Source organism: Centruroides sculpturatus, unplaced genomic scaffold, assembly GCF_000671375.1.
Source record: "Centruroides sculpturatus isolate CEXI.00-Female unplaced genomic scaffold, Cexi_2.0 scaffold683, whole genome shotgun sequence".
Classification (NCBI taxonomy): Eukaryota; Metazoa; Arthropoda; class Arachnida; order Scorpiones; family Buthidae; genus Centruroides; species Centruroides sculpturatus.
In genome coordinates this window covers 273,033-284,787 of record NW_019384858.1, presented here as the reverse complement: position 1 = coordinate 284,787, position 11,755 = coordinate 273,033, and the positions used below count along the sequence as shown (strand labels likewise).

General features: G+C 33.7%; 1 protein-coding gene across 2 annotated transcripts; it reads left to right on the top strand.

Moving 5' to 3' along the window:
- The first annotated feature begins 728 nt into the window (after nt 1-728).
- Nucleotides 729-10,144, top strand: LOC111630616. 2 transcript variants are annotated; one of them, XM_023374748.1, is made up of 6 exons: nt 729-953; nt 3,328-3,373; nt 4,874-4,980; nt 9,611-9,696; nt 9,769-9,833; nt 9,917-10,144. In XM_023374748.1, exons 1-6 carry the CDS (start codon nt 786-788, stop codon nt 10,069-10,071), a joined length of 627 nt encoding a protein of 208 aa, XP_023230516.1. In that variant the 5' UTR covers nt 729-785; the 3' UTR covers nt 10,072-10,144. The 2 variants fall into 2 exon arrangements, with proteins under 2 accessions (XP_023230516.1, XP_023230515.1); XM_023374747.1 differs by lacking the exon at nt 3,328-3,373 and having other exon boundaries at nt 4,762-4,980; nt 9,917-10,140.
- The last annotated feature ends 1,611 nt before the right edge of the window (nt 10,145-11,755 follow it).

Below are 11,755 nucleotides of genomic sequence, written 5' to 3'. Positions count from 1 at the left end.
ACCTTAATTATACGCCAAATCCGGATAAAAATTAAACCTATATTTTTTAATTTAATTTTATCCGATTTGTATAATTAGATTTGATTTATTTCTTTTATTTACACGCGCTCAGTTCCGATTTTAATAATGGACGGACTACCGAAAAAGTTCTGGCCGCCCATATCCGTTGGTTTTAAAAGAATTATCGATAACGCTATATTATTACGGGGAGGAAACCGGAGAATAAACCAAACCAAACCGATAAACTTTCCGGTAACTTTGACTTTGGTGAAAGTTATAAAATGGATTATAATAGAATTACAAAGTAGAATTCCATCGGTAACCGGCGAGAAAGATTAACCCAACGGGGGCCGTAATTTTGGCGAAATCGTCGGATTTAAAAAGACCCGATTGGAAATCTTTTTGGAGAATGTAAAAAGTAACATTTCCCAAATTTTATTTTAATTTTTATTGACAATTTACGTGTGGTAAAACGATAAATAAAGTGTCTTGAAATATTGTTCCTTTTTCGACCGAGGAGAAAAGACAGTTTTTACCGATACTTAAAAGTTTTTCTGGCGGTAGCTTCCGTTACGAATTCGGATATAAACGTCTAAACAAAATGTTTTCGTATTAATTATTATTTTTAATTATTTTCCGAAATTTGTAATTAATACGATTAATAACGCGAAATGGACTACGCACCAGATTACGGTCGATTAGAATATAGCCGTTTCGGATTAGAAGAGGGCGCCGTCATCGGCGAAGAGAAGAGAGACGTCTCGGCTCGAAATACAAAATAGGCCATGTGTCTTTTCGTTCCGAGTTTGACCGATATTTTCCGTTACGTACCGTATTTATGGTTAGCCTGTCTACCGTTGTGCGGTACAATATGGGGAATTCGGCAGGCAGCGGGGCAATCGATTTTAATGTTAGTCTTTGTCGTCGTCTCTAGTCTGATTCCCGGGAATTGGGTAGGCATCGGCCATTTTGACGTTTCGTCTCTACCGTAAACCGTTCTTTTATTTGTTAGTTGGGGATTAATATCGTCCACGACAAACTATCCGAAGGTGGTCGTTAACCGTCGGCGAGCGCAATCGAAACCCCCCCTCCCGCTCGTCGTCGGGGGTGTTTAATGGAAAGACGTGGTTTCATTTACGTAAATATGGCCGGAGCGCGGCAAAGTACACGTGTTGGGTTGGAGAAATTTTAATCGATTCACGTAGAAATTAAGAGCGGAAGGTGGCATTAAATAACCGAGAGTCGGAAAAGGTAAAGGTAAAAATTCCCTTCCGACCGGTTACCTTCGTCGATTCGCCTTATTTTGTTGGATCTTTGGCTGCTCCGAATTACAATTTTGTAAGGTCGTTGGAATAGATGAAACCCGCGATGGTTTCTTAATCGATGGCGAAATTTTTCGCCGCACTTTACCATAGAGCAAACGTAATATTTCCAAATGCCCTATCGATAATATACTAACGACGATTATAAATAATACACCGGGCAGATTATAATTATTTAAATAGATTCCGAATTTTTTCTCTCGTCGGGGTGATGCTAACGATCCCGTTTAAATATATCGTCGTTTCGATTTTACACCCTTAGCAGAAATTTATCCGATAAAAACGTGAAATAGTCATTTAAGTTAATTATTTCTGTTCAAAATATTTGATGGGCAAAGTTTTTACCGTCGATTCAATTAATTTCGCGTTTCCGACTAATAGACCGAAATGGCCGAATTAACCTGGCACGAAATTTTCTTCCGTATTTTACATTTAAGAAACCGATGAAAATATTTACGTAGGCCATTGACCAAATGCTATGTTTATTAAATAACGTTAAAAGCAATATATCTAATAATAATAATAATAAAAACCTTTTTCTATGTAATGTGTCCTTTCAAAAGTAACAGGCGATAAGTTTTCTATGGGAATAATTATGATCGATTCGATTGCCTACAGAGATTTTGCCATTAGACTTCTAATTTTGGAAATTAAAAGGAATGCATTATTTAAGTATGATTAAAATCAGAAAGACGTTTAATATTTTTCGACAATTAAACTTTACCATTTAATTTTCTTTTCATAATTGAATCGTTAGTTTAAAATATACTTTTTACCACATTAATTTTTTAACTCGTGAAACAAATCTTTGTAGAAAATATGCTGCCGTTGATATAAAATTTAAATTATTTTAAAAGAATATATTTATAACCTGTTACAAATTTACCATTTAGTTGATCTTTTTCTCTTCAAATTTATTTATCATTTTTTAAAGTAAATACAACAGATAAACATTGATATTGTCACTTTCCCTTCCCTAGAGTAACATTGCAAAAGAGACTCCTATTAAAATCCATATTTTTAAAATAATGGTTATCTTAATTTTCAAATAGTATTTTCTTTTTATTTCCAATGAAAAAAATCGGATGCGTATTAAAATCTCAGAAAATTCAAACTATTAAGGCCAGTTAAATATAACAAAGTATATATAGCACTTAAAATGATATGTAAAAACTTTTCTGGACTTGTACAAAATTTTTGTTTTTTAGATTTGTTGATATTAATTTAAAAAGAAATTAAAAAGATAGAATCTTATTAATATAACAATGCACATTGCAAAGATCATTTTGAATAATTGTCTAATACTGTATCTACCTGAAATTATCTGTATACTGTAGTTATATTTCTAAACTTCTTACTAGAGTCCTAGAATTGCTTAAGATGCCCGTCGACAAACCGCACGATTACGTCCGAGAAATACGGACGCGATTATTTTTCTGGTAGAACTAAATGAATACGAGCGTTATTAATTGTACCAAACTACCCTTATCTGTGTATAGTAGTTGACATTTACATCTGTAAATGTGTTTGCAAATGGCTAACTCTTGTAATTTCTTATTTTAGGCTTCTCGCCCTGCATCCAAAATCTTGCGTGTTGTCTCCCACTGGTGGATATGTAAATAACTGGCTTGTTGGTCTATATTTGGCACGTGTTGATAGTATTTTTTTATTTAGAATAGTCTTTCCAAAAGAAAATTTTCAGTAGATACATTTGATAAACAAAAATCTTATATATATATATGGTGTTTCCTTCATCATATTTTGGGAATATATCATATAATGCAATTTTACTTCTAAAATAACAATTTCCACAGTTTTACTTTTTAACTTAATAATTATTTAACATTAATATTTGGTAAACAAATGATAGAAAATAAATAACAATTGATTTCTTAAGACTTAATAGAATTTCACTTTGAAATGAAATCAATTAGACTTAAAATATTGTATTTGTATTGATACTGTCATTAATATAAATACAATATACTTTATACTTTTCTCTCAGAAATGTAACTGTTCAGAATCAATTTCATATCATTTATTATTTGAAAGTAAGTTTAAATGATGATTTTATAATATTTTCATTAAATTTGATTTAGTCAAAAGTAGAATATAGTGATTATGTTTGTTTCTGACTCATTTTTATATTGCTACAGAAGAATGTAGTATATATGTTCTTTCTTCTTCTTTTGTTTGATAACTATTTTCTTTATTTTTTTTCTTACGCTCACGGTTGATTATCTTCCAGACTTTTTGTTTTTATAAGTTTTTTATATGACCTTTTGCGGCAGTGTTTATTTTAATTTTCCAACAGAGATATATTTTCGTACTTAATGCTATATTAATACATTTGAACCATTGATTGATCTGTTTTATGATTTTCAAACAGGCAATTTTGTTTTTAAAACAATGGTTTTATGAAAATTGTTGATAAATTTTTAAATTGATGTGAATAAAATGCTTGTAATTTTTGTATTATGATGAATTTAATAACAATCATTTTTTCATATAAACTAATCTTTATTAATATAATAAATAAATTTCTCAGATTTTTATTTAGAATTATTCTTTTAAATTAAATCTGTATTCAAATTAAATTTAATATTGAGTGAAATAAAAAAAAAATATTTAAGAGATGATTATTAGAATGTATTTTATAATTATAACACAATATTTATTTAACCGAGGAAAGTTCATTGATTAGTTTGTCAGCAAACAAAAAATTTAACTTTAGATACCAGAAATTTTTTAATATTTATTGATTAATTTTAATTATTTATCGTGATACTTAATATATCTGATGGCACTGTTTTGCATTAAATATTCAGAATTGCAATTAAATAATAAATGAATGAAAAAGGTATTAATAATGTGTTAGAACAATAACTGCAATGGAGTGATTAGAAAGGTGGTGGATTTTGGATTAGGAGATGCGGAGCAGATCTTCAAAAGAATAGAAATATAGCTTTAATGGTGTGTAGAGAATTACTGTACTAAAAGGATATAAACCTTATTTTTCTGAACCATCTGAATGTTCACAAAATGGCAATTAATTTTAGTCTACTTTAAGACTTTTTTGGTCTTCAATAATATATCTTTGTTAATAATAAATATTTACCTATTCTTGAATAAAGTACTGTAGATGAGTTCGACTCGTCATATATTTTTCTAAACTTTTTAAAGGGAGACCTAAACTGATTTATAATCGAACATTTTCCATTCAGACTATTGTATGGAACAATTGTTAGAATTGAAGACTGTTATTTGGAGGTTCTTAAATTATAAAAACAATCTTTATATTGTAATAGATATATATTTATTATGTTACCTATAATAAGAATCTTTAATTATTTAATTTTATTACAAAAAGAAGTCCTGTAATTTANACATAGTTGTAATTTAATATATATATATATATATATTTTTTTTTTGTTTACAGAAAACCTGGATTTCATTTTTAGATTTTTTAATATTTCTTTGTTTATTGTCATTCCCTTATACCATTGTGCCTTCCATCTTAATATGGATTTATTATTATTCAATGATTGCAGTAGAACCTTTACTTCTTGCTATTGAATCCTACCAAGCTGTATATTTTATTACTGCTATTGGTCAAGAGTTAGCAAATTTGGTAGAAGAGAGGCCATTCCATGGAAAGGTAATTTATATTTTGTAAGTCCTTAACAATTATTTAAAGTTAAAAGGACTCCATTTAACTATTTTTTAAACAAGATATGTTTGTAATAAGATTTTCTTTTTTATTAATAATATAATTTAAGTAATTAACTATTAATAAGACTGTTTGACAATAATAATCACTACATTTATATATTTTAATATATACACTTAATATTTTTAATAAATTACATTGAAATTTCTTGTAATTAAAAGTATGAAAATTAGATATAACAGGAACATTGTTATGGGAAATATCTTAATTTCATAATGTGATATTGATCAGTGGAGACTGATTGCCAGTTCTTGGCAAAAGTCAATTATTACTGAAAATTATATGTCATTCAATATGTGATAAATATATCTTTCTAAATGTCACAATGATTTTCTAACAGTAAATTACAAATTCTAATCCCATGAACTATTACGGATGAATATAAACAAATTCTACCAATATTGATTGAGAAACTAAATAAATTAAAAGTTTGTGCATAATTTATATATGTATATATAATGTATATAATGAAATATATATAAATCACAAACAGAATTTTTAAGTTCTTTAAGACCTTAACAAACATTGTTGACATAAATATAAATTCCCACTGTCTGTCTGTCTTTCCTTAATCTCGAGAACGGAGTTAGACAGGTGAAAGACGAGACCAGATATGGAAAGATTAGGGGCGGGAGGTCCCAATTAACTATGTGTGAACTTCCAATATAAACTGGAAGTCGAGTTATTTCAATTCAAAAGTTTTTCCCCTGAAAGCAGTTAATAGATGACTGGCACGACTCTATTGTTAAAGGTAAAGTGTGATGTACAGGGGTAAGACACTACAGTACTAATTTGAGTTATGATTTTTAAATGAAATAAATTGAAAATATGATAAAAAAAAATTGCAGCCCGGCAGTGTGACGATGTCACAATAAATAATTGTTCGTATATATTTATAAATAAATAAATATATGTATATATTCTTTTTTCAGCTAGTTTCAATGTAGTTAGATGCATTTAATTGGATTGACATAGATGAAAAAAGACAGTTAAAATTAGCATTTGTCCAATCTGTCTTCATTAACTGTTTTTATGAAAACATTTCTGTGTTTTCTATTTAAATAATTTTTGTTTAAGATTTTATTGGTAATCAAGCTCATGATATAGTTTTCTAAATGTTTATATTACGTTCAATTGTTCTAAAACACTGTATATATATAATATACCCTATTTGTTGCCATTAAGTTTATAATATATCAAAACGAATTCAAATCAATTTGAATATCTCAAAAAGAAAATTATACTTTTATCAAATTGAAGCGATTCTTTTGTACAAAGACAATTTTACAGGACAGAAAGAAAAAAACATGAGAATAAAAAATAAGATTGTATAAATAATTATATGAGATGCAGTTTGAAAGTAGCAGTTTTAATCACTTGGAACTGAAGTTAGCGAGTGCACAGCTGGTCAAAGTCGATCTATTCCTTGTGAGATTGGGGGAAAATGTAATTGTGTTTGATCAGAAAGAGAAAGTTTTCGGGCTGGTATTTATATTGTCTCGCTCAGCCTAATTACAACCAGCAGAAGTTACCATATGGCAAGGTGTTTACATGTACCCCCTTTTCACTCTTACCGAGTCAGTTGGGAGTCATAAAAAGTCCACATCCGTTTTGCATATTTAACGTCTTTTCCTTCATATTATGCATACTTCTAGCTAAAACCACGTGGTTAGCCACGTGTTTTGTTTTAATAGCGCAGCAGATTGTTTTATGTTTCTCTACTCTTCCCTTCCATCTCCAATAATGACTTTGATTGAAAGCGTGGAAGGTTGTAAACTTTATTGTGGGTCATAACAGATTTGTTTACAGCTGTTGCGTAGCTTCCGTTTCTTAAAGCATCTCTGTCCAGTACGCTATTGGTGGCCTCATCATTTCAATTAATCTCCAAAAACAATTTCACCGATACTCATTATATTTCGTATCATGTAATACATGCGCGCGCTCACACACCTAAACACATCCCCCACACACATATATATAGGCCTATATATATATATATATATGCGCGCACGCGTCCGTGTGTACAGTACATACATAGATTATATGACACGAAATTAAAGAGCATATCTTTTTCTACTATAGAATTAAATAATGTACGATGTTGTATAATGTGTTACGATATAATATGACGAGATGGTAGGAAATCCTTCCTATTATATAAAATTAAAACGTAGACATAAATTTATGTTCTTCGAAGCTAATCAATCTATTAACTATAACCTGTAAAATGTATTTAAAATAAATATTTTAGTATTTTCTATAGGAAGAATATAACTCAAAAGATTTTAAAATGACTTATCATTCTTTAAACTCCTATTAAGAAATGATGTGTTTAGGATTTTTCATTTATTTTTCAGAAGTTCTATATTAATAGGTCTAAATATAGTTAATAGTTTATTAGAAAAGATAGATTCGTGCTTTCTGTATTTAGTTGTAGCCTACCTATACTAATACTAGAATTTTGCGTGTCGTTTATTCTGTTCAATAGATAATTGTATTGTTCAATTTTTATAATAAATATATCCATAATTACTAGGATTATTATAAAAATTGTAATAAGTTATTATACGTACTTGAATAATATTAAATAAACATTATTGTATTACCGAAATATGTACATTGTGTAGGTTAAAATAACCCTCACATAATACTGTTTACAATAGTAGTAACGAAGTAGGTCTTTACAATTAATATGTGAACTTAGATTTGTATTGTATGCTGAGTTAGAGATGAAAGAGATTGGTTTTAATTACTGTAAATTATGTTTGATCTGATTTCATTGGTTTTATTATTGTCACGTCGGTATTCTAAAGATATTAAGATTATCGCTATTACGTCATATTTCATTAGTAATTCCTGTATTGGTCACGGGTGGTTACCAGAATAGAGTAACACAGAGATTTCGTAATAACGAGGGAGTTGCAGGCCGAAAAATTCGATCCTTTAGTAATGAAAATTGGATAGTTTTCTGGAATAAAGGGGATGCGAGCGTGATGACGTATTTTGCCGTCAGATGGCGCATCGAGCGTATCGTTAAAGCGCGATTATCGATCACGTAGGGTGGACAAGTCTCTCGGTATCGGTCACAAAAACACGAGGAATAAAGAAAATCCGAGAGTCACGCAATAATTAAGAAGAAACATTGGGAGGTTCGATAGAAGTCACGTGCAGGTGACCGAAATGATTAGGGGGATGGCGCATGTCGCCATATCCGTCCTTTCCATCTCTGTCGCGTTGCCATGGGAACTAGAATAAGAAAGGGGGGAACTCGGGTTGCTCATCTGTCATACACCATCAATGCAGATCGTAGCCGTAGGGGGAGAGCTTCGTATATCTGGATCGCATTCGCCATTCTGAGAGTACTTTTAGCGAGATTGTATAGGCCAGCAGACAAAATTTGTACCCGGACCGTTATACGTCGGAAGCCGATCGTAAAGGGGCGTAAAGGGAATGGTTCATTCCACTTTCGCTATCGTCGTGTTGCCGACCGAATGACCAGAGCGTTGCGAAAATCATTCTAATGGGATTTCTGTTAACTCCGTTACACTTCCATCCGTCAGCGCCAGATGTCAGTCTCTATTCTCTCATCCTCTTTCATTTCCTCTTCCCTCCTTTTTAAAAATTCCGATCGTTTAAAAATCTCGGTGTAACAAAGAAACTTCCCACAACTATGAAGTGGGTTATATTTAGAGCGTTCGCGATATGACTCAGGCGAAAGCGATAAGAAGCGCGTTCTACACATCTGGTCGCTTCACAGAGATACGACCGGGGAGAACTTGGACCCTTTTTTTATTCTCCGACATTTTTCTTACTTCTCTAGGTTAATATTTCGGGATGAATCTGCGATAAATTTTCATTCACCTCCGTCCCCGAATTACAAAGGAGTAACGATAAAAGACGATCAAAATAAGGGGTAAAATCACTTAACAAGGAATAAAAACTGAAGCGATATGTTAATTGGATAAAAATTATCAGTGGTCTACACTCTACGGTGTATTTTGTCCGAGAAGCCCTACAACAACGACAAAAATAATTTAAAATGAAATCAAAAGACGATTCAAAGTCTATTACAAATAAATTTAGTGTAAATAAAATTGGAATCTGTAATAATAACTGATCTTCGTGATTATATATAATACTATATTCTGTAAATATATATATGTATAATTTTCTACAGTAATGTAATTTTTCTATAGTATATATAGCCTAAATATATCTTACGTAGGTTAAATATAATTACACGGCCGAAAAATCAACGTCCACGTACAGTACATATAAGTTACAGATATGCATATTATATATGTGGGTAGAAAATTATATATCTATTTATTTTATACGTAGGATGTTATATATGTTTATAATTATTTGCAGAATATACGATAATGTATAATTACGAAGACCAGTTGTTATTATATATGCGACGATTGTATTCCCTTTCAATTTTATTTACATTAAATTTATTTGTAATAAAGATCGAATCGAGCGTACTAACGCATTTTTAATTTCATTTGAAATTATGCGAAAGACTAAGAACACCAAATATTTGTTTACGTTGCAGGGATTGACGCTCGTCGTTTCCGGTTTGGCTTATTTTCTGACGATTTCAGTGGCGGTTTCACCATTCGTTTCCTCTTTTCCCGTTTGGTAAGTTCTTTTTTTTCTGTTCAGTCCGTTTTCGTATGAATTTCGACTTTGTAAGAATTAAACTTCTTTCAGGGTTCGTTGGACTTTGGCCGTTTGCTCTTTGGTTTCGATCTGCGTCACCATCCACAACGACTACGGTGGGTGGAAGCATTTGCACCCGTCCGAGGAAAAGACCCGGTGTTTACAATTCCATTTTTTATCCGTTACGTTTTTTTTGCAGGTATCATCAGCGATTGCGCCTCCGTCTCTTTACTTTCTTGGCTGGTGCTGTGTGATGGCCCGGGGGAAACTTACGCCGGATCCCGGTTTACCGACGAACAGTTTAAAGAGTACGTCTTCCTCTATTTTACCTGGCCCAAAAAACGATTTGCCTAACGCCAAAGGTGCGCCCGAAAATAGAAACGAAACGACTTTCGTCGGCGGATGTCGCTTTCCGAAGGAGGCGACGAGCGTCGTCACCGTCGACGGTGACGTGCGGTAAAAAGTAGCGGAAGCTAACGGGCGAAGGGAAGGTGGAAGGGGCGGTCGGGGAAAGCGGGGGTTTGGCGCCGACGAAAATTGGAAGAAAAAGAGGTTCCGCCAACGATAAGGTCGATTCGGGTAGAAAGGTCACGCGTCGGATGCGTCGCGCGCGACCTTATCTGTCGAGGGCCATTGCCGGTGGCGCCGTCTTTGGCGGATTAGTTAGGTGGACTGCGCTCTCTTAATACGACATTTTCGTCCGTTTCTGATTTGTTTACAATGACGTGATGGATGGTCGAGTGGAAATCTCTCCGCGCCAGGTTAATAGCCGGCGGAAAATCTCGAGCATTTGTCATCATTAAGATCGCGTTGGACGAGATCCGCCGATTATTCGCCGTCTTATCTACCGGCCGGGAAAAAGACGCCGGCCCGAGTATTAAGCTCCAATTAGACCCGTAACCCTTCCTTCCCCGCCCGACTTCCGCTCGGTGGCGCGCGGAAGTCGGGCGGGTTTTGGTGGGAGATGCCCGTTCGCGCGCGCGGCGGCGGAGGACGAATGCCGGAAATTCGGAATTCCGATAAATCGCGAGATAATCACCGGCCCTGCCTTTTCCTTGTTTCGCTACTCTCTTCCCTCCCCCTTCGTGTACCGGCTTTAATCTTCGTTCCCTTCGGATTAACATAATACACGCGCGGGAGCCGGGAGCCGATTTTTTCCTTTCTCCGTGGCGGTCGGAAAAAAATCATTCTCTGCTTAACGAAAATGACGTCCCGAAAATTTGTCTGGTTCTCGTCGGCCGATTATCGTAACCGCGGTAGAAACGTCTCGGAATACACCTCTTCCGCCAAAACCGAAAAAATCGCTCCGGATGGAAAACGAAAATAGTCGGAAAGAGCCGAGATCGGACGTCGATATTTAAATGGAAAGGTGGTTCCGTGTGACGTCAGATATGGTAATACGTCGGGCGAGAGGAGGAGAGGAGGTCCTCCCGGCTATCTGTCCTGGAAACGCTTTAATTAGGACTACAAGGAATTTGTGGGAATCGGACGGTCTTCCCCTCTCCTCCTTCCTCCCGGTCCTCGTCCGGATGACGTGTTCCTTGATTTATTATTATTTTGCCGTACTTCGCGTCCCTCCGAGACACCGACTTTCTCTCGCCGCCGCATAATTGTTCTCGTTATTATTATCATTTTCCCGCGTATCCTCTTTTCCCGAAAAGGAATTTTACGAAATTCGTCTTTCGCCTCAAAGACGAATTTCGTAAAATCCCGCTCACCGCCCGGAAAATCGCGGAAATTCGTGGATTCTCTTCCGAGTTTTTCCACGTTTTTGCCTCGTTGAATTTAAATATTCTCCGTTATTTAGCATTAATTTGAGCGATTGAATTGATCCACTTCAGTTAAAGATCGATCATAAAGGAGGTGGTCGAATTTAATGACGATTTTACACGTTTAAATTTTTTTATAAAACCAATCCCGCTCTGAAAATTACGCTTTTTGCCATTTTATAATAGTTAAAAATATAAAAAGTTTTAAAAATAAATATCGTAACAGTTGCCGGGAAAGTTAAGCAACTGGTATTTCGGGTTGCCGTCGT